At 40.9% G+C, this 24,219-nt stretch overlaps 1 protein-coding gene across 1 annotated transcript; it reads right to left on the bottom strand.

The window, feature by feature from the left end:
- Positions 1–244: 244 nt before the first annotated feature.
- LOC130656726 (lactoylglutathione lyase-like) lies at positions 245–23,516 on the bottom strand. Its single transcript, XM_057459640.1, has 6 exons — positions 23,505–23,516; positions 2,787–2,945; positions 2,075–2,215; positions 1,866–1,930; positions 1,095–1,184; positions 245–448 (listed from the first exon to the last, which is right to left on the bottom strand). Exons 2-6 carry the CDS (start codon positions 2,930–2,932, stop codon positions 357–359), a joined length of 534 nt encoding a protein of 177 aa, XP_057315623.1. The 5' UTR covers positions 2,933–2,945; positions 23,505–23,516; the 3' UTR covers positions 245–356.
- Positions 23,517–24,219: the final 703 nt, after the last annotated feature.

The raw sequence follows: 24,219 nt of genomic DNA, 5'->3' as shown, positions 1-24,219 counted from the left end.
GTGAAATATGACCAACTGTCACTGGACCAATTTTGTCGACACGTGTTGTTGTTACTACACAGCAAATGGATCTACTTGAAGAGAAATTGCGTTGTTTTTTTATTACAACTGCTAGTAATTAGCTAGTAATATTTCCATGTAGCTAAGCATATATCTTTTCTTCTACTGTCATTGCTTAACAATGCTTTTTATTGAAATTACCAAGGTATCTGGTTGAGGTCATTATGACAAATAAGACGCAAGGTACAAGAATGGCTGTTGATATTTCACTATTCTTATTTAACTTCATTTATGTATAAAAAAGTGTTTAAATTTAGAATTCAAGACTCGGTAATATAACTCATGCAAAATGTCCTTTATTCTTTCTTGTCCAAAACTTTGTTTGGATTGAAAATTTCGATCCAGTAATTATCAGGGTCCAGTATAAACGCAATTCCTCTCATGGAACCTGCATCGAAACAGAACAAAACAATAATTAACCTACATTGAAACACAACAACAATCTAATCCTCGTCGAACCATAATATTGACCCTAAATTGAGAAGTAATCCTTCGAAAATGTTAAAAAAAACAAATCTTATACGATTTTGTGATAAAAGACGCAGTAAAAAACAAAATGTAAGAAGATTTTAGGCTATTTGCAGCGCTAAATGTGCATGCGTATTTCTAGATTTTTAAAGAAACGTTCCTTTCCAATTTTCTCAAGGTGCGAAAAAAGTGCTATAGCGGGAAATGCAGTCCAATGAGCCTTTAGTGACCCTAGCTATCTGTCGTATGAATTTCAATAGAAGTATTTCCTTTGCTTTAGGTCAACTTATTTGAAAAATAAAATGTAAAGAACTGGACGTATTATAAAAACTATAATTCCAATTGCTTGACAAAAAGGAAGGCAGTACTTGCCTCCCCGTCGATTTTAAAATATAGAGCATGCACAAATGGAAATCCAAATTCCATGAAACAAATTCTGGAGGTTATGCTTAAAGTGTACCATTGTTTCGTTAAGCTGTTAGACCAAACAGATTTAAATTTCAGATATTAAAAAATAAACAGCGCACATAGCTAAACGACATTTCAAACAGAAATTCGTTACTAACCGTCTGTAGGTTTTTTTTGAAACTTTACACCCATCTTTACAAATCGTTCGCATGCAGCATCTAAATCTGGTACAGCGATACCAATATGACCTTTAAATAAATTAAAGATATAACAAGAAAATTGTAATTTAGAGAATAAATTCTAAGAAAGGAGTTATTTTGGTGCATAAGTACCTTGGATAAATTGGATAAATTTATGCGAGTATTTAATTTGGGCGAATGACCAAAATGGAATATTTGGCGAGTATTTAATTTGGCAAAAACAAAAAAATGTTTATTTTGACTGGGATTTATTTTGGCGAATGACACAAAGAAATGAATTTTTATGTCTTGAAATGTTTTAAAAAATGAGAATAAACGTATATATAAACATATATAAACAATCCTCTTTAAATTTGTATTTATATTAAAACTTGTGAATATAAAAAAAGTTCGTTGTTTTGGGAAAAAACATTTTTTTTAAATTTGGCGGGGATTTAATTTGACGAACGGTAAATTATGTTAAATTTGGCAAGTATTTATTTCGCAAAAAGTCAGTTATCAAAAGTTTGGCGGGTAATTAATTTGCTGAATTTGGCCGAAGTATTAGACAGAACAATATTGTCAGATTTCCAAGTAAAATTTTGTAGTAATTTTGTCTGGCGATTTTTCAAATCTATCAATTTACAAGTGCATAAGCCATATTATAATTTTTGTTACTCTTTGGGAAAGATCAAAACAAATGGAAACGTTTTAAACCATTTAAATATTGGATAGAATTGCTTCACTTACCAAATCCTTTTGGTTGAGAGTTGCCATTGTGATACTGAGTGTCATCATCTTCTGAACCCCAATTACTACAAAACAATTATGTCCTTTCTTATCCTTAAAATTAAAAACAAGGATGTGGCAAGCCCTTTTTAGCACACACTCAGCATATTTTAAATATTGGAAAATTTTGAGGGGTTATGGAATCCTCAAAAACATCTGTGCAGACTTACTGTGTCATCTCTAAAGTGGCTTTTCTTGAAAAGCACCAGACTAGCCTTTCTTCGTCTGTTTTTGGAACATCCTCCTCGCTTTCATATCCCATAAAATACAAAGAAAATTTCATCGAAGGAAAGTCTAGTCTATGAAGCAACCTAAAAAGTCAAAATACACATGACACATGTTCGACATCTCTGGTATGCAAATACACGCTGTGAATTGTAAGTGTCAAAGTATGAACAATTTTTATATATCTTAATTGATTTTTTTACAAACCACTTTCCAAAGCGCAATTCTTTGAAACCTGTCATTATTAAATAGAACTATAAATATTGTTAACAAGAATCAGCAAAATATACTCTGGTATAAATCTGTTGGTTGCCTGTATGACCTGAAAAATCACAATTTCATGCTGTATAAAAAATACCTGTTGCAAAACTAGAGTTAAATTACTTCTTAATTTTTTTTACTGAAAGGGAAAATATTCAATTTGATAGTGTCTGAAGAGCTTTTGCAACATTGCATTTCAGTTCTTTAAAAGTTTCCAACATTCTTGACAACCTAACCAGAATTTTTACTTATATCATTTATCTCTGCATCTCCCACGCATAGCATACGTATGCTTGCATTATACACTTGCAGCATACACTTGTTTCACATTATTGCATAATAACGTGAAATAAGTGCATATTCACAGCTTGGTTGTTTCTGTGGGAAGACTGTTACCTCATCCCTAGCACATCACTATAAAACTTGAGAGATTTTTTAGGATCCTTTACTCTCAACATTGTTTGCTGAAAAATAAAATCTTTTGTAGCAGGATCTTTCTCAGCAATACATGCATTGACATCCTCCGCTGTTAGGGCAGTCATATTTAGAAAATCTAAATTATACAGAACAACAACAAAAATTATTTTTTTCACACTTTGTCTTCAAATTCTGACGTAATAAAACTGTCATGCATTAAAATATATTTTGTGTGAAGTTGCACATGTACAACAGGGTTTGACTTAGAAAAATGAAGTCAGTTAACAAAAGTTGCTGACTGTAGTGACAAAACCTTCTTATGGCTTTAGATTGGAAACAATAAGTTATTTGTGAAAATATCATTGATTATTGATAATTTTGTTGTGGCAATCATTATAAAGATAAGTGATATAAGCAATATGAAAACATGGTGTTCTCAATTTTAACACTTCTTCACAGAATGATTCGCAAATATAGCATTTAAGTTTGCATATTACAAATAAGCCTTTTTCAATATCGCCTTTTTTGATCAGTCGTTGTGGCAATAAATCAAAACATTGCATAAAAACAAGGTTAGTTTTGATAAAGTTTAGGATGCCAAGTTGTTCACCTTAGTTATTAATAAATGTTGGTGTTATAACAATTTTCAACTGCCATATTAAAAGAATCATAGTGGATAAAAGTATATAGAGGGTATTAGTAGTGGTACTGTGACGAAAATTTTAAATATTTATTGATATTAAGTGCGTATTTATGGCAACTTTAATGTTAACTAAGCTAATAGCCAACAAACTTAATTGTTTCTTACTCCTCCAAAAACTTTACATTCCATATATACTGTGAGGTCTGATATGTTCAGCTAGTTTATTGAAACTTCATTCTCCTAAAAAAGTTACCCAGCTTTTCATTCTAGCCAGCTAGCACACAGGGAAGATGTCTACCCGTTTCGTTATTATTACCACACTTCCCTAATATACTTATATGCTAATATACTTTTGCCTTTCCATTTAGTATATGTTTATAATAAACTTATTTTGTCTCAACCCAGTGCACTCAGTATATAATCAAAATTGTTTATTGTTTTAGTTTGTCTGTTCAGATTCATATTAGTATTGTAGGTTTGTCATTTCTTAAAACATGTTCAAGAAAAAAAAAAAAAAACGATATATCGGTTCTGGCATAATCAAATTTTTTCAGAAGGTGAAGACAACACTGAATATGCTACTGTTCTTACAAAAATGTTTTATCACACCTCACACATTTACATAAACAAAAATATTTAGTAGGTGTAGTATAGCTCTTTTCTTACGCTATTAAAATGATTCACTTTGACAGAGCGAGATTAGACCTCTATCTACTATTTTGATAATGACAGTGTTAAACTTATAGGGTTATGTTGTCTGGGTTATCCTCAGAAAAATAAAACAAAATCATTTATTAGTTGTAAGGCCATCTATATATAGCTATATATACTGAAAACTAGGCACCAGATAAAGTTATTGTGGTAAATCGATCAAGTATTAAACATATATTAGGAAGTGCTGCGCAGCTTAACTGGGCAACTAACTGAAGTTAATGCAATAAAGCAACATGTGGCTTAATTGTCCTGGTAACTCAGTAAAAACACACACATTAATACAGAACATTGTATTATGACACAATTTTTTGCATACAACATCATTTGCATTGCATGGAACACAATTTGTAAATTTGGGGAATGGATTGGGATGCCGGGTAATAAAATAATTGAAGTATGCAGGACAGATAACGCATGCTGCCCATAATAACAACGTAATCACACCAAAATGCTTGCCCAAGGCAAAGAGTGTAATTACCCCAGAGTATGCACGTTATGGTTGCCCTTCACAATATTATGTCCTCATCATGGATGCTACAATTTGAGAATAAGCTTGTCAACCCTAAATTATTCTACTCATTTGCTACTACATTTACAGACATCAACGATATCAACGTGGACTACCTGACAGTGTCGGATGCTATCCCTGCTAACGGGGGCGATCAGAGGTTCATAGTAGGCTACCATACACAGGACCTTGTGGTAGCCCTGAGGGTAAAAACACCTAAATCTGGTCCCGGCATGGGGTCACCCAGTACAACGCCAATGCTGTACCTGCGATGAGTCTTGATTTTGAAGAGTACCACGATTGGGTTGCGAAGTATCGTCTAATCTGGTCCAAGATTGAGGAGCTGATTTCTGAGCCCGTGAAAAAGGACCGTTATGTGAACGCTAAACTCAAATACTGTTAGGATGCATCACGACTAAATTCCATGGTATGCCAGTACCCTACGATGAGCCATGCCAAGCCAGTGCCATCCTGGCTATTTCATCGGTGTATGTGCAAGGTAAAAACTACTACCCCCGGGTACATATCACGGAATGTTGGTATAAGGACTTCAGGAAAGAATGGCTGTTAAGTGAAGATTAAAAAACCATATATTTTATAGGCCATACGAGACCTATAAAATATATAAAATTAAGGCTTATACTCAGGTGGGGACTATAGGTACCGCTTACTGAACAGATTGAAGTTTTTTTAAAACGTCTTGCCTCCCTTCTTCCCGGCCCTTGGCAACCAACTGGGCACGCTCCTGTTCGTTGATGGCGTTAACGTAACACGTTGACGTATCTGTTCCTTTAGCAGCATGTACTTGTTATATTCCTGTGTGATCAGGGTGAACTCATAGTCGCTGATGACTGTGTTCTCAATGGCTTTTGAGATAAGATCAATGATAGAATTCAGCTTTGTCTCCGCAAGTAGCCTTATAGTCTCATGCTTTTTGGATTCTACACCCAGCTTCTTCCTGTCGTTGCGCAGACCAGCCTGACCGATTCCAACGGCGATGGTGATCCCGCCCATGGCAATAGCCAGGGGTACTCCTAGGCCAGAAGCTATGGCTCCTATACCAAGCCCTGACGTGATAACGCTTATACCTAACAGACCATAGTCCGTATACCTCACCCAGGTCTCATGCACTTTAAACCTCTTTGCGAGTCTGTTCCGCTCTTTAATGTCATTCCGCAGGTACTTTTCAATATCCTCAATCTTTTTGAGTCTGTAGACCTGACTTTCGTGGGTAGTATCGTCCTCCGCAGGCGCACTCGGTAAATTTGGGTACAGCTTAGCTATATCGCTCATTTATTCTATCAGCAAATGCACTTTGAGGCCGGTGAACGAAACTTAATTTTCGTGATGATACTCATCCGTAAGCATAAACTCAAGACGATCCGTAGAGCCTTTCAGAGGAAGGTATATCGGGGTATCAAAGCTCCAGGTCAGCATATCCCCCCAAGCGTTCAATTCTTTGGTGGGAAGCAAGGCCAGAATTTTAGAATTTTTACCCTCAAGTAGGCAGTCGTCTTCATCCAATTGGGGGCAAACGAGTCCAATCTTTGGTAAACATCAGTCCTATGGTATGCCTCGTAGTCACCTTTCATATAGTACTTTTTCGTGGGCTTTTACGTATAGTAAACTCGTTGTCACTATACAGATTAGGCCATACAGGCCTGATACTGATGGATTTCAGGGCAATTCTACTATCCTGCCCTAGGTAGTCCTTAAATTTTCGATATCAATAATATGGAGTTGCTTTATCCTTTCTTTTAAGAAAGAATGAACATATACTCATATAACCCCAAGGCAAAGTACAAATCCAACAGGGGAGAATGGCCACTTGGTAACAAGAATCTGGAACATCAGGGCCTGTACGTGTCTACAGACTCACACATTGAGGTGGCGTTCCCTGAGTTTACCAAGTATGCCATCAAAATCCCTACCGACCTGCTGAATGACCCTGTTAGGGTGGGTTGGACAGGGCAGGCGTTGGACTACTGGAATATCCAGGTGAATTTTGCCACCCATTGCGCAACTACGGCATTAGACATCTCTGCTAAGCACATGACAGGGTCAGTACCCCTTATCGACTCGATCTTTAAATTCCATGTCTATTACCATATGTGACGTGTCCTGGCAAGAATGAAGGTACCCATGCCGTATGATGATGGGTTCTCGCAGTACAAAAACCCCTATTCCACGCACACGTGTATCGCGAATACGGTGCGGATGCCGGCGCCTTGTACAAGTTTAAAGCCGTCATGTCATCATTGACAAATGGTTGATGGTGACCGCAAATTGATGGTGATTGGGCCAAGTTCATTACCCCCACAAGTCAGGGCTTGACGCCTGAGAGCCTAACCAAGCTAAGCGAGAGTATCCAGGTTTACGTGGTCTTGTTACTGGGATCACAGGCTGGGGCTAAGGCATCCCTAATCGGATATGGTGCTGACAACTACACGGCAAGGCAGGTCCTATTGCAGAAATTTGAGGCCATGGTACAACGTCAGGAGAATGTAGGGCATGACATCACCGAATTCCAAAAGGTTTTACAGTATTCCAGTACGTGTATATGCTTCGTGTATATGCCCAGCGTGTGTATGCTCCCTGAATAGGATTTTAAGCTTCTCCAGCAGAGACATATCATCCCCGGCGATTTTCATCAACTCAGCCTTGATATTTTTCAGATGCTTTAAAATCTCACAGGAAAGTAGACCATGTCTACTCAGTGCAACCTTCCTATCCTTCTTCAATTTTTGTTTTGATATCGCTATCATATGAAATAATTTTACCCTTCAATTCTTTAATGTTATTCTGTAAGGTTTCAATTTCGAGTTTTATTCCTCCTATATCAATGTCCTCGACGTCGTCGATGCCAGCAAACGAAGTATCTAAAAAACCCTCTACATCGTATGCAAAATTTTGTATACCCTCTATTGTTTCCATCTAGATCATCTCACCCCCATCCTCTTTACCCTTCTCTTCACCCCTATTCAATACAAGAACATCAACCTCATTTGCGAGGTTCTGGGCCGTTGCCCTACAACCCCTGTTAGGTATTTCATAGTCGGTAAAACCTAGGGCCTTGATACGCGTAGGACCTAAATCCTTTTCTATAGCTGTAATAGCTCTTAGCTCACCGGTCTTAGTTGTAAGTATTATCTCTTTGTAGACCTACTTCCCCTTCTTCATCTGCCTAAAAATAAGCTTTTTGCCCTCGCCTACCCTAAAATAATCATAGTTTTCTCATTTGGCGTCCTATTTGAATGCTTGCCAAGCTCGTCATAAAGGACTACATCATCCTCTAAATTCTGTTCCCCCAGCCCCAATACCAATCGTCTACGCGTACCCGACTGCTGTCCTGGCGTCAAAGTCCCGATGTTCCGGGGAGTTGCTGCGTCGATGGCGTATCTTTCTTATCACCCCTCTCACCCCCATCAAGATCCTCTTCATGCGTAAATATCGGATTATCAGCCATTTTATTAGAACATTTCCTATAAAATAAACATGAGTACATTCGGAACGACCCTAGACGCCTACGCAGAGACAAAGCAGCTTTTTGGTATCAAGGTCCGAAAACAGAGGGTTCAGATAAGCCATATATCCTCTACAATCAACCAGAACGAAGACCTCTACGTGGATATCTCAAACATGCCCCAAAATGATGTCATATTTCCTGGCAGTCTCAAGCTCTTATTCGACCTGACGTTGACGGGGACCAACACGAAGCGTACCATTGTCAGCAATATTGGCAAAAGTCTGGTGCGGAACCTGCGCACTACCCTGAACGGCAACGAAGTACAGAATATTGGCGACTACAACACCTTGGCGGTGTACCGTGATTTGTGGCTACCCAAGTTCGATCGGGACAACAACCTTATCCTATACGGTATAAACCCCAATGACGCAACGATCAGGACCCTGCAAGTCAAGGCTAGTGATCACGTTGGGATGGATGAAGAAAAAGCCATCGCCGTAGCCTATGGTAACACCTTCTGTATACCCTTGGGTAAAATGTTTGAGTTGGCAAGAGATTTGCCGTTTTATCCGGCAGGCCTCCACGACAGGTTACAATTCGTCCTACATTGTGCGCCGCAAAGCGACGTGATCAAGGATGCAGGGGCGGCAGTGTCGGAAAGCACGGCAGCCAAGGCAGCCTATACTGTGTACAATATTACCAATATCAAGCTAGGAGTTTGACAAGATCAACCATGAAGGTCTCGCGAGACACCTCATATAACTTCCATATTGATACCCCCGCGAAAAGCCTCAAAGGTGTGTAGCTATTGTTCATGGACCCCGGGAAAGTGAAAGCCTATGCTGGTGTCAATGAAGTGTTCTATAACCCCAAGATCGACAGGATCAGCGTGACGGTGGAGGGGGAGCCCAATGAGCTCTACTCACACGCTATGCTTCCCAAGGACCACTTTGAGCAGATCGTCAACATTTTTGGTGCCCACGATTCTAACGTAACCATCTGGCATTTCTTCAACGAAAGGTACGCGCTCTTCATCGATCTCAGAGCAAGCCCGGACGGATCCCTCCACGGTAGCGGAAGACCCCTACAACGCCCTAGTGATGGGATAACGTTGCATATGACCAAGAAGGCTGACGGAACCGGGGATTTTGAGTGCTATGTGTACCTTCTGCAAGACGAATATCTTAGATGTCAGGTTTTATAGCGTGGAGTATTGAAAATAAAGAGACATGGCCACTACCGCTGTAATAGTAGTTGGCGCGGCGATAAATGCATTGGCCTTTAGTGGGAACAACTTTCTATTTAGCAAACTATCAGGACACGGCGAAGCCGAGCGGAAAAGACACAACGAAGCCAAGGAGAGGCTCAATGCAGCCCAAGCAAAGTGGATACGTGATAGGCAAGATAAGCTCGATTGGTTCGCCAAGAAAAGGGATCTGCAAATGAAAGCTGACAAAAGTCTGAAGGCGCTCGATGATGATATGTATCAGTATTATAGAGCTTCAGACAAAAGGGCCCCGTTGAATTGAAAGATTTTGACGTACCCTCCAAAAAACAACAGGATGGGGAATTGACACTCATTGTTGTCTCCTTATCCCTGCTAGGCTTCGTTGCCTCTAAGTATCTGTAAGAACGCGTTTTTAACATGAGAGATAGAGAAATGTTCCTTCTGGCACAGTCGACGTCGACCAAAGGGGAACTTTCCTAAGTCATCTGCCAATCACCAACACAAAATAATATGAAATAATATTAAATGCCAATAACCAACGCATAATAATATATAAAGGTAAGATACATGACGTCATCTACCAACACAAAATAATATTAAATGTAAGATATATTAAATATTGGCACAAAATCATATTAATGAAATCATATGACGTCATGCGCAATAGCATATACTCATAATATACAGAATATGAGTAAGGGAAATTCCCTAATTATTCAAAATCATGACCGTGCCAAAATTTTGGTGAAATCCGGAGGTTATCTCCTTTGATAATTCAGACTATAAAATAGCAATCCGGTTTAATGGTGACGATGATAAATATGAGATTACACTATGCCAGTACGTGGATCATGGTTGGAACAACCAGCTGCTGTCTTCCATCAGATTTGTATGTGTTGCCACAGGTCCCTCGTGGTTAGGGAAGTGATTTTAAAAGTCTCATGACTTATAAAGAAATGAGCACTGAACAATCGAAAGAAGAAAGGGTCATTACTAAACCAGTAAAGCATCCGGGGAGAGTAGCACAGGAACACAAGTTGGCCGCACTGATGAAGAAGAGAAAGGAAGATCTGAAGCAACAGGGTGTTGTACAACCTCCAGTCAAAACCTCTTCTGGAGTGAGTTCTATACAGTCAGGAAGTGGTGTATATATTGGTGGAGGCCTTATTGCAATAATCGTATGTATTGGAGGTGTCATATATTTTATCCGTAAGAGACCCGCGAGTACACAGCAGCTTCCTGCAGTGTCTCAGCAACCAAGCGTTAACCAGGAGCCTAAGCCAGATATTGATATTTTTCACATGCGATGAGCCCTATAATAAAGCATGAGCAGCAAAGAATATCAGAAAGAGGTTATAGATTCTTTATGGGAGTCCGTGAGATTAGTATCATATACTATCCTACTAGCGCTGGGTACTAATAAAGCATTGGGTGTTTCTCGACCAGGCGCAAAAATGGATCTGGAGGATGGGCTTAAGCTCGCTGGATATATGACTGGTGCGATCTTATTTGACGATTATGCAATAAAACAAGGCTGGTATAAGCGTTCCATGATGCCTCCAAAATAGAATAATAGTCCAGCGAAAAATTTTGTGTACCTGGTGGTATACACAAAAAAACAACATGGAAGAGGCCAAATGCTCGAGATGTAATCACTCTTTATCTTTAAACAATTTCAGGATGAAGTGGAATGGGCAACGGACGAAATATTGTATCAAATGCCTGGATAAAAAGAAGGAAGCGCAAGAACGCAGTAGATGCATCGAACATGGTAGGCGGTTATCCCGCTGCAAGGGCTGTGGAGGTGGATCTATATGCATCGAGCATGGTAGGATAAGATCAACATGTAAGGACTGTGGACGAGGAGGTAGAACCAAATGTCTGCATCAAAAACGGGGAACAATTGTCCCATATGTGATTTCCCTGGGTATATATATCACCTCATTCTAAATAGGATTCACTATGCTTTAAACCATGATACAGAGATAGCCTCCACCGAGTATCTCGGTTGCGATATCGTTACCTTCATGAAGCACATCCAGGCTCAATTCAGTGGTGGAATGAATTGGGGAAACCGGAGGCAGTGGCAGTTTGACCACAAGGTGCCACTAAAGTATAGGGAGAATGGAGAATATTCTAGCGATGAAATACAATTAGCGAGGCTCCACTACACTAATATGCAACCCTTGTGGGCGGATGAAAACATGGTAAAATACCACGTGGTATACATGAAAAATAAATGACTCTAGACATTGTTAAAGACCCGTGCACAATAATATTTACAGGCTCTACAGGATGCGGGAAAACGCAGCGTGTTCTCGATCTTTTGGAAGGTTCTTACAAGGAACATTTTCAAAATATCATTATCCTCTGCCCTACTCTCCGATGGAATGCCACTTATCTCGATAGACCATCGCTTTGGAAGGATGATTATGTGTTCCTTATTGATCCGGGTGATAATTTATTCGATTGGATAAGCAAATTTTCAAACCTCCTGGCAGGCGAAGAAACATTATTTATAGTTGATGACATGATCGCGGATGAATCCATGGATAAAAAGCGGCAGTCCCTATTGGAATTAGCCATTAGCGGGAGGCACAGGAAGCATTCGTTATGGCTGTTGACTCAGAGTCATACCGCGATTCCCAAAAATCTGAGGAGGCAAAAGAAACAGTTATTTACCTGGTATCCCTCGGAAAGATCGGACCTTAAATTAATTGATGAGGAAACGAATATGATCGAATCCACTGAGTGGGAAGAAATCAAGGCTCAACTCAAAAAGTCTAAGCATGCCTGCTTGTATATTAGGCTTGAGCACCCAAGGGCTTGGAGTATATTAGAATAAATATGTTATATGAATTGATAAAACAACAACTGAGGGCTTGCTATGAGGAGATGGATAGGATACCCTATCTGGAATCTCAACTGGAAGCTCTTGATGAAGAGCTAAGGGATGTATTAGAAAGGGAAAGGAATACCAAGTATTTTTTCATAACCGTCCTACTCATTGTAACCCTGGTTGGAGTAATGTAAATAATAAAATGTCACTTACCTTATTTAACACATTGCCTACCATTGAGATATTGGTAAACAATCAGGGCCAACCAATGTTTAAACGTGCTGATCTGGGAAGATTTCTGGGTATTTTTGATATAAAGGCGACATACAGAGATGTAAAAACCACGCCTCGTCATGAAATAACAGATGGTGCGTTAGACGCACTGTCCAAGGAAGTAACCGGAGACGAGGCTTTCGTGACATTGGATGGTGCATTAGAGATTGTACATAGATCTCGAAAACCAAGGGCTATTGAGGTCATGAAATGGCTAACTAAAAGAGGTGTGGAAAAATTACAAAATGAAATTGAAGAACATCGTCAAGCCCTGGCAATACTCAACGATGACCTTCAAGAGCGAGAGAAACATCTAGATCTACGAACCTTGGAAAATGCGGAGCTTCGTGATCGGTATGTTTCTAGTGGTTATCCCTATGATAATGTACTCTGTGTTATCGACAAGAACTATCCTAATGAATGTGGAAAAAAGGGCCAACCCCCTTATTACATTATTCGCTGTCAACGTCGATCTCTAAACGATCAGCTTCGTACCCTACAGGAGATATATCTAGGTATGGTAGAAAGGAATCCAATATGTGACGATCCCAACGCCGTACATACATGGAACAGGTTCAAGGATGATAATCTTGGTATAGCTAATTCATGGCGAAATCATTTTAGTTTACCCGATGATGCCACACGCGAGTTATTCGAGGGGATGTACGATATAGATATGTCATAATGTGTATATGTTTTTTGTAGCTCTTATGAACCACAAAATCGAGAAGTTTACCATTCTTTCACATGCTCCGGAGGTATTTAAAAATCCTCTGGAATCAACATTAATTCTTCCGCCACAAAACTTCGATCAGGTCCATCTGCCAAATAGTATAACAACCTCGTACCAGTTACGATACGGTCGATTCTGTACGTATTTTTGCTCCAATAGGCATCAGTCGCGCGTATTTTGGCATCACCATGTTCCTCACCAGCCTAGCAGATACAGATATAAGCCATCATCGGGTAGAGGCTTTTCCTCGGGATTTTCCTCGCTTTTCGCAAGCGGTACATCATCGAGTTTAATGGCCTTCGAAGGTTTCATGCCAATCATAGCCGTCTTGGTATCATTCATAATTTTTACAATATTATATAGATGCTTCACCCATGTGGTACTAGTTTCCTCAGAAGCCAATTCCTGCGCATCTTGGAGTTCGAATAGTTTCTCCGCGAGCACCTTGTTGTAGGACTCCACAAACGCCGTGAAAGTATGGTGATACTTGGTGATTGTCCGCTTGATTTCCACACCTTTGGATTTTAACAGCTTCGTCACATCTGATTTGAATTCACTACCTTGGTCGCATTGGAAGGTCTTGGGGTATCGGAGAGGTCCCGCTTTATAGATATTCTTGAGCATATCAGCGACCTCACTGGCTTTCTTGGTTCCCAGGGGTCTTGCGACTTTGTATCTCAAGGCTACATCAATACCTGTTAGAATATATTTATACGTATTACCATACAGCTTGTCATGAGGCATGTAAAGCAAGTCGAATTGGTGCATTTGATTTGGTTTCGTGATGGTGAAATGTGGGTAGTTGATCTTTTTCGGGCCTTTGATATGTCGGAGCCACAGGAGTTGACGAGATAGCCAATGAATAATTTTTTTTTGGAAAGACCACTCTGCTCCAAGAGTAGTTTAATAGCTTTGTTCCCGGTCCAAAGATGTTCTGAAGAGTAGTAGATCTGGCTTAATTTTCCTGCTTCCTCAGGAGTAACAATATGTTTTGATCTTGACATGTTTATTATACATGTCAAAAATATTCCTTACATATACTTGTACACAGCAAAACCCAGCAGAGCCAAGGACCCTACGATGAACGTCAGCTCCCCGTCTTGTTGCTGTTTTCTTGGTATATAGTAGTTTGACAATTTCGGGGCCTCTTCAATCGTCGCGATATAGTAATCTCGCATGTCTTCGTCTAACTCTTTCAAACTATCGCCAGCTTGACGCTTAAGCTCCCGTTGCTGATTATACCAATCTATTTTTGCTTGTCTTTCACGGATCCATTGTGCTTGAGCAGCTTGTAATTTTTCGAGGGCTAGATCATGCCTCTTACGTTCTGCCTCGCCGTGCCCACTAAGTTTGCTGAATAGATAATTTGAGCCTGAAAATGCCAATGCGTTTATAATTGCTCCATCTGCGAGTACTGCTATGCTTGCCATGTTTATTTTGTAGGTCTTGGATCTACAAAAACAAATTTGATCTCTTAATATTCTACACTGTGGAACCTGCCGTCTAGGATGTATAATTGAGCATCCATTAGCAAGTACACGTAACAATGATATCACCGGTTCCATCCACGCTGTTTCTTGCCTTTCATCGCCATCATCGTTTTGATCTCCTTATTGGGATTAAGTATCTTTCCAAACATATTTATTATATGTTTCTGGGATTGAAATAAAATGCCTATAAACCCAGCATATGAACCAGATTTTACGCCAGAGGAAGATATAAAAGATGAATCCGAAGAATTTAGTAGTGAGAGCGAGATCCTTCGGCCTGAGAATATTCCCACTACAACCGCAACACCTTCAAGAGGCGGCCTCACTGACACCACAGTAAGGCGGGAACTACTGATATCGAAGGTTGATATCCTCTATGAAGCCCTTGATGAGGAGCTAGGGCAACCGAATGCCAGGCATTATGATAACTTTACAACATAAGGTAATAAGCTTACCTACGATGGTGTAGAGCTCACGAAACAAAATGGTGAAATTAGAAAATCTTCCGCGATAGTGAGAGATCTAGGCGTGGGACGATTGCGTGCCTTAGGTTTTGCCGACTATACTACACCACACAAGGGTCGTAAAGCAGCGGATTAAAGCCTCTTGAATAATATTGATACCATCGAGGACAACCCCGGAGACATCGAGATGTTGCCGCTGCTCGATAATATAATAGATGAAACGAAGAGCCTCATAGAGGATACTTCCTTTACCGAAGCCTTCGACGAACGCGAAAGAAGGGGGCTTCGTTTCTATGTTAGAACGCTCAAGGACGAGTTGAATAATGTGAAAAGTAAGATGACTTACTACGATGGCAAGCTTTTCAATGCAAATGACAAGATCAAGAGCCTTGAGGCGAAGAAGGCTGGGTCCGACGTATCCGAGGAACAGCAAAATATTTGGGGTGAGGATCTCGATAAGGCTAAGAAGGATCGTGAAAAGTTAAAGAATGATCGAAAGATGGCAATAGAAGAACATGGTTTACTATCATCCACAATTCAAAATCAGTTGAAAAATATCAAAGACACTCTCATGAAAATAGCTGGAGATGATACCTCATTAAAAGAAAAGCTCAGCATTCTATTCAAAGAACAGGGTATTACTATTACCAGCATTGTCTCAGCCGTGGGCTTACTGATATCAACCCTGGTCCTAGCGCTCACAGGTGGTGGGGCAGCGGGAGGTGCGGGAGGAGGTGGTGGTAGCAAAGGATTCGTTCAAAAGCAACTGGAAAGGCTCGGAAAATTTTTAAAGTATTTAGCAGGCAAAGCGGGAGCTACTCTGCCGGGGATCATCGGTACGATCGTATCATTTTTCTTCCGAGTAGCCGCCAAACTCGTGGAGTATGTAGCAAGGCACTTGTACCTAGCCATCGCGGGTGCTGTGGGTATAGTCGTTGCCTATGTAGGTAACAGAAGGAGTGGGAAGAGATCGTAGATTATTCTGGTAAACCATCTAACTTACCAGATGACAATCTTAATGTTTCATCCATATATAGGTGATAATTAGCAATATCCCCACAGTGATAATGGTAGCTTTAGTTTCCTCGTGCTGCCTGTGGGCTTCCTTGGTATTAGGCGTGGTTTTCTTTATATATTGCCTAGGAGGTGTAGTGAAGGATGTGTTGACAGCTTTGGTATTCAGGTCTTACTCCACCCCTACACCTATGTTAGAAGGCGCGATTAAAATGTTATTGTTATATCCCACAATTTTTCCAATGCGGAGGTCCATATTTGAAGGAAGCATGTACACGCTTGGAATTACGGCGAAATTTACTGGAGTCCGTGCGTACTGTAATACCTTTTGAAATTCCGTAATGTCTTGACCTACGTTTTCTTCACGTAAGACCATGGCCTCAAAATTCTGCAGGAGGATCTGTCTAGCTGTGTAGTTGTCCGCACCAGATCCTAGAAGGGATGCTTGAGACCCTAGCAATAGAACAACATAAACGCGTATACTTTCACTTAGCTTCGTCAGGCCCTCCGATGTCAAACCCTGGGAGGTTGGTATGATGAATTTAGCCCAGTCACCGTTAACCTGAGGCCACCGTCTACCACTCGTCAACGATGAAGTCAAGGCTTTGAATTTGTAGAAGCTATTAGGATTTGCTCCGTATTCGCGGCATACCTGGGCATAGCCTGAGCTCGAGTATGGGTTCTCATACCTTGAAATGCCTCCTTTGAATGGTATTGGCACTTTCATCCTCGCGAGAATACGACGCATGTGATAGTACACGTGGAATTAAAAATTGAATTGACAAGGGGTACGGAGCCACTCATGTGCTGAGCAAAAATGCCTAATGCCGTTGTCGCGCAATGGCAAGCAAAATTGACCTGGATATTCCAATAGTTCAAGGCTTGACCTTCCCAATTTACACTTACAGGATCATTAAGATAGGTCGTCGGAACTTTGATGGGGTACTTTGTAAACTGTGGGAAGGCCATGGAAATGTGTTGAGTCATAGACACGTAGACGTCCTGATGCTCCAAGTTTGTTATACCGAGAGGCCACTCTCCTCTGTTGGATTTGTATTTTGCTGTAGGATTATACGAATAGATATTCATATTTCTTTAAAGAAAGATGAAGCAGTTGTATATAACAAATATTGACAAGCCTACGATATTTGAGGACTACCTAGGGCAGGATACGAGGATCGCTTTAAAATCCATTAGTATCAGGCCTATATGGCTGAATCTCTATTCTAATAATGATTTTACTATTCGTAAGGTAGGGCCCGATCGGAGGGAGATAAGGAATGAAATCATGAACGGTTTGTACAAAATTGAAGATATCGCGGCCATTGTGAATAGTCAGGCACAGGATAGGATTAAGCTTTTTGTCCTGAAAAATGGACTATGCAGGCTCCGGGTTAATGAAGGGTATGCATTGGTGATTCATAGACAACTACAAGACCTATTGGGTCTACCCTACGATCCCAGTAAAAAATATTATATGAAAGGTGACTATGATTTTTTCTACAAAACTGACGTGTACCAAAGATTGAGGCTTGTTTGCCCTCAGTTAGATGAAGATGATTGCTTGCTGGATGGTAAAAAATCAAAAATTTTAGCCGTATTTCCAACAAAAGAGAACGCATGGGGAGACATGTTGACGTGGAGTTTCAATAACCCTGTTTACCTTCCTTTGAAAGGTTCAACAGACAGACTGGAGTTCATGTTAACGGATGAGTATCACCACGATAAGAACGTTTCGTTCGTGGGACTAACGATGGTTATTATCATAGAATAAATATGTCAGGTATTACAAAATTATATCCTAGTTTGCCGCCGAATGCTCCTAATCAGGAGTCTGATGAAAGTCAGGTATACAGGCTTAAAAAGATTGAAGAGATAGAAATATATCTAAGAAATGAAATTAAACAGCATGAAAAACTCGCTAAAAAGTTTGGAATGCATGGTACCTGGATCCATTATATGGATCACGGGCTATTGGCAATAAGTGTTATCACCTCGGGTGTTGGAATTGAGAGTATGTTGTCCGGGATCGGAGTACCTCTGGCCGTCGCGATGGGTGGGATCAGCATTGCCGTTTGATTAGGACAGACAGCCCTAAAACAGGGTGGGAAGAAATTAAACTATAAACGTAAGAAACACGACTCAATAAGACTCCTTGCAGAGACTAAGCTAAATTCAATAGTTGATCTTATATCAAGGGCGATTGAGAATGGAGTAATAAGTAATTATGAATTTTCACTAATAAACCAAGAGAAACAACGCTATATACTGTTAAAGGAGCAGATTCGTCAACGCACGAAAAAAATTGTGGAGACGATTAACAATCAAGAAAGGCAGCAGCTTTTCGCACAAGGTCGCGACGAGGCGAGGGCTGAGTTGTTAAAAAACTTACAGTCTGCACAATATGTAAGAAATACCTAGAGGCACCACCTAAATATTCATAATTTTAATGTTTTGTATAAAACATTAAATTACACCAAGCACTTCACCGGTATCTTTATCGATCATAAAATCACCGTCATAAATTATTGTTTGTTTCTGTTTTGCCTCGAGGCCTCTGATGTACTTTTCTAGGATCTTCATTGATGCTATATCGACACATTTCTAGCAGTATAGACCATCGGTTTGCGTTGCAATATCTCTATATTTTATCTTGTTAATTGCGGCTATAATTTCACCCTTCTTGAGAGTTGAGTAACCGCGAATGCCTAGCTCTCGCTTCTCTTTTTAAATCATTCATATTTTTTTTGTATACAATATTAGTATACAAAAATCTATCGAGTTTAACTATACCACAACGATTGGTTCCTCGTCGTCATCTGAATCAAAAAGATGTGTCCTTGGAGTTACAGGTACCGGCTTGTATTTGCACTCCTCAAGCAAGATCTACGGATAGTGCTTGGAGCTTTGCTTATAAATGCTGGATATTTTTAGTATACAGATACAGGAACATGGTTGTCGTATAGGTACTTGAAGATTGTAGAAATACGTGTTTATTTTACCATCCCATTCTTTAATTTTTGTGTTCAGGTATCTACCATTCTTCACTGATGAGGTCGTGAACTCACTACCATACAATTGCTGTATCCTAGCCAGTTAATCCTTGCCTTTTTCTCCTTCCTCGATCGATAAGCATCTAGCAATCGAGGATCAGTGCTACTACACATGTCCCGGGTAACGAACCAGTCCGGAACAAACTCGAGTAGATGAGGTTTATCTCGAACCGCCATATTACACATGTCTTGCGTCTTGAACCTGTCAGGAACATGTCTGAGCATCCCGGAATATTCCTCAACCACCATAGTGCACATGTCCCGCGTCTTGAACCTGTCGGGAATATACTTGAATAACCAGTGGTTCCTTTGAACAATCCCGTTGCACATTTCCCGTGTTTTGAACCTGTCGGGAATATACTTGAATAACCAGTGGTTATTTTGAACAATCCCGTTGCACATTTCCCGTGTTTTGAACCTGTAGGGAATATACTTGAATAACCAGTGGTTATTTTGAACAATCCCGTTGCACATTTCCCGTGTTTTGAACCTGTCGGGAATATACTTGAATAACCAGTGGTTATTTTGAACAATCCCGTTGCACATTTCCCGTGTTTTGAACCTGTAGGGAATATACCTTACCACTGGGGGATCCTCTTCAACAAATTTTTTCTATCTTTCTTGCCTCCAATTCATCTTTATTATTCTGACCTCGGCAAGGGATCCTTGAGTAATGGACTTTCCTTACTCAATTCTATTTTTTGTTGATGTCAGCATTCCCGTTATTCCCGTTAGTCGCTTTTGCGCATGACGTCATATGATTTCGTTTATATTATTATATGTTAGTATTTAATTTATATATGATTTCATATCATTATGTGTTGGTAGATGATGTCATGTATCTTACATTTATATATTATTATGCGTTGGTTATTGGCATTTAATATTATTTCATATTATTTTGTGTTGGTGATTGGCAGATGACTTAGGGAAGTTCCCCTTTGGTCGACGTCGACTGTGCCAGAAGGAACATTTCTCTATCTCTCATGTTAAAAACGCGTTCTTACAGATACTTAGAGGCAACGAAGCCTAGCAGGGATAAGGAGACAAAAATGAGTGTCAATTCCCCATCCTGTTGTTTTTTGGAGGGTACGTCAAAATCTTTCAATTTGGGGCCTTTTTGTCTGAAGCTATATAATACGGATACATATCATCATCGAGCTCCTTTAGACTTTTGTCAGCTTTCATTTGCAGTTCCCTTTGCTTGGCGAACCAATCGAGCTTATCTTGCCTATCACGTATCCACTTTGCTTGGGCTGCATTGAACCTCTCATTGGCTTCGTTGTGTCTTTTCCGCTCGACCGTGCCCTGACAGTTTGCTAAATAGAAAGTTGTTCCCACTAAAGGCCAATGCATTTATCGCCGCGCCAACTACTATTACAGCGATAGTGGCCATGTCTCTTTATTTTCAATACTCCACGCTATAAAACCTGCCATCTAAGATATTCAGTTGGGCGTCATGCAGAAGGTACACATAGCACTCAAAATACCCGGTTCCGTCAGCCTTCTTGGTCATATGCAACGTTATCCCATCACTAGGGCGTTGTAGGGGTCTTCCGCTACCGTGGAGGGATCCGTCCGGGCTTGCTCTGAGATCGATGAAGAGCGCGTACCTTTCGTTGAAGAAATGCCAGATGGTTACGTTAGAATCGTGGGCACCAAAAATGTTGACGATCTGCTCAAAGTGGCCCTTGGGAAGCATAGCGTGTGAGTAGAGCTCATTGGGCTCCCCCTCCATCGTCACGCTGATCCTGTCGATCCTGGGGTTATAGAACACTTCATTGACACCAGCATAGACTTTCACTTTCGAGGGGTCCATGAACAATAGCAACACACCTTTGAGGCTTTTCGCGGGGGTATCAATATGGAAGTTGTATAAGGTATCTGCCTTCTTCATGGTGACGACCTTGCTACGGAGTATGCGTTCATAGCCAGACGGCTATAACGGGACATCATGGCACTCGCGAGACCTTCATGGTTGATCTTGTGAAACTCCTAGCTTGATATTGGTAATATTGTACACAATATGGGCTGCCTTGGCTGCCGTGCTTTCCGACACTGGCGTCCCTGCATCCTTGATCACGTCGCAATGCGGCGCACAATGTAGGAAGAATTGTAACCTGTCGTGGAGGCCTGCCGGATAAAACGGCAAATCTCTTGCCAACTTAAACATTTTACCCAAGGGTATACAGAAGGTGTTACCATAGGCTGCAGCGATGGCCTTCTCTTCATCCATCCCAACGTGATCACTAGCCTTGACTTGCAGGGTCCTGATCGTTGCGTCATTGGGGTTTATACCGTATAGGATAAGGTTGTTGTCCCAATCGAACTTGGGTAGCCACAAATCACGGTACACCGCCAGGGTGTTGTAGTCGCCAATATTCTGTACTTCGTTGCCGTTCAGGGTAATGCGCAGGTTCCGCACCAGACTTTTGCCAATATTGCTGACAATGGTACGCTTCGTGTTGGTCCCTGTCAACGTCAGGTCGAATAAGAGCTTGAGACTGCCAGGAAATATGACATCATTTTGGGGCATGTTTGAGATATCCACGTAGAGGTCTTCGTTCTGGTTGATTGTAGAGGGTATAAGGCTTATCTGAACCCTCTGTTTTCGGGCCTTGATACCAAAAGGCTGCTTCGTCTCTGCGTAGGCGTCTAGGGTCGTTCCGAATGTACTCATGTTTATTTTATAGGAAATGTTCTAATAAAATGGCTGATAATCCGATATTTACGCATGAAGAGGATCTTGATGGGGGTGAGAGGGGTGATAAGGAAGATACGCCATCGACGCAGCAACTCCCCGGAACAACGGGACTTTGACGCCAGGACAGCAGTCGGGTACGCGTAGGCGATTGGTATTGGGGCTGGGGGAACAGAATTTAGAGGATGATGTAGACGTCCTTTATGACGAGCTTTTCAAGCATTTAAATAGGACGCCAAATGAGAAATCTATGATTATTTTAGGGTAGGCGAGGGCAAAAAGCTTATTTTTAGGCAGATGAAGAAGGGGAAGTAGGTCTACAAAGAGATAATACTTACAACTAAGACCGGTGAGCTAAGAGCTATTACAGCTATAGAAAAGGATTTAGGTCCTACGCGTATCAAGGCCCTAGGTTTTACCGACTATAAAATACCTAACAGGGGTTGTAGGGCAACGGCCCAGAACCTCGCAAATGAGGTTGATGTTCTTGTATTGAATAGGGGTGAAGAGAAGGGTAAAGAGGATGGGGGTGAGATGATCTAGATGGAAACAATAGAGGGTATACAAAATTTTGCATACGATGTAGAGGGTTTTTTAGATACTTCGTTTGCTGGCATCGACGACGTCGAGGACATTGATATAGAAGGAATAAAACTCGAAATTGAAACCTTACAGAATAACATTAAAGAATTGAAGGGTAAAATTATTTCATATGATAGCGATATCAAAACAAAAATTGAAAAAGGATAGGAAGGTTGCACTGAGTAGACATGGTCTACTTTCCTGTGAGATTTTAAAGCATCTGAAAAATATCAAGGCTGAGTTGATGAAAATCGCCGGGGATGATATGTCTCTGCTGGAGAAGCTTAAAATCCTATTCAGGGAGCATACACACGCTGGGCATATACACGAAGCATATACACGTACTGGAATACTGTAAAACCTTTTGGAATTCGGTGATGTCATGCCCTACATTCTCCTGACGTTGTACCATGGCCTCAAATTTCTGCAATAGGACCTGCCTTGCCGTGTAGTTGTCAGCACCATATCCGATTAGGGATGCCTTAGCCCCAGCCTGTGATCCCAGTAACAAGACCACGTAAACCTGGATACTCTCGCTTAGCTTGGTTAGGCTCTCCGGCGTCAAGCCCTGACTTGTGGGGGTAATGAACTTGGCCCAATTACCATCAACTTGCGGTCACCATCAACCATTTGTCAATGATGACATGACGGCTTTAAACTTGTACAAGGCGCCGGCATCCGCACCGCATTCGCGATACACGTGTGCGTGGAATAGGGGTTTTTGTACTGCGAGAACCCATCATCATACGGCATGGGTACCTTCATTCTTGCCAGGACACGTCACATATGGTAATAGACATGGAATTTAAAGATCGAGTCGATAAGGGGTACTGACCCTGTCATGTGCTTAGCAGAGATGTCTAATGCCGTAGTTGCGCAATGGGTGGCAAAATTCACCTGGATATTCCAGTAGTCCAACGCCTGCCCTGTCCAACCCACCCTAACAGGGTCATTCAGCAGGTCGGTAGGGATTTTGATGGCATACTTGGTAAACTCAGGGAACGCCACCTCAATGTGTGAGTCTGTAGACACGTACAGGCCCTGATGTTCCAGATTCTTGTTACCAAGTGGCCATTCTCCCCTGTTGGATTTGTACTTTGCCTTGGGGTTATATGAGTATATGTTCATTCTTTCTTAAAAGAAAGGATAAAGCAACTCTATATTATTGATATCGAAAAGCCTACTATATTTAAGAACTACCTAGGGCAGGATAGTAGAATCGCCCTGAAATCCATCAGTATCAGGCCTGTATGGCCTAATCTGTATAGTGACAACGAGTTTACTACACGTAAAAGCCCACGAAAAAGTACTATATGAAAGGTGACTACGAGGCATACCATAGGACTGACCAAAGATTGTGACTCGTTTGCCTCCAATTGGATGAAGACAACTGCCTACTTGAGGGTAAAAATTCTAAAATTCTGGCCTTGCTTCCCACCAAAGAATTGAACGCTTGGGGGGATATGCTGTCCTGGAGCTTTGATACCCCGATATACCTTCCTCTGAAAGGCTCTACGGATCGTCTTGAGTTTATGCTTACGGATAAGTATCATCACGAAAATTAAGTTTCGTTCACCGGCCTCAAAGTGCATTTGCTGATAGAATAAATAAGCGATATAGCTAAGCTGTACCCAAATTTACCGAGTGCGCCTGCGGAGGACGATACTACCCACGAAAGTCAGGTCTACAGACTCAAAGAGATTG

Source organism: Hydractinia symbiolongicarpus, chromosome 9 (genome assembly GCF_029227915.1).
Source record: "Hydractinia symbiolongicarpus strain clone_291-10 chromosome 9, HSymV2.1, whole genome shotgun sequence".
Classification (NCBI taxonomy): domain Eukaryota; kingdom Metazoa; phylum Cnidaria; class Hydrozoa; order Anthoathecata; family Hydractiniidae; genus Hydractinia; species Hydractinia symbiolongicarpus.
This window is presented reverse-complemented; position numbering and strand designations above follow the sequence as displayed.

What these genes read in the sequence shown, in the direction of transcription:
- LOC130656726 (XM_057459640.1), bottom strand. Translation starts at nt 2,932, where the DNA reads ATGACTGCCCTAACAGCGGAGGATGTCAATGCATGTATTGCTGAGAAA. An exon ending in CTCTCAACCAAAAGGATTTG is followed by an intron (nt 1,185 to 1,865) that starts GTAAGTGAAGCA and finishes ATTTATTTAAAG; the next exon opens with GTCATATTGGTATCGCTGTA. An exon ending in TCAAAAAAAACCTACAGACG is followed by an intron (nt 449 to 1,094) that starts GTTAGTAACGAA and finishes GTTTCGATGCAG; the next exon opens with GTTCCATGAGAGGAATTGCG.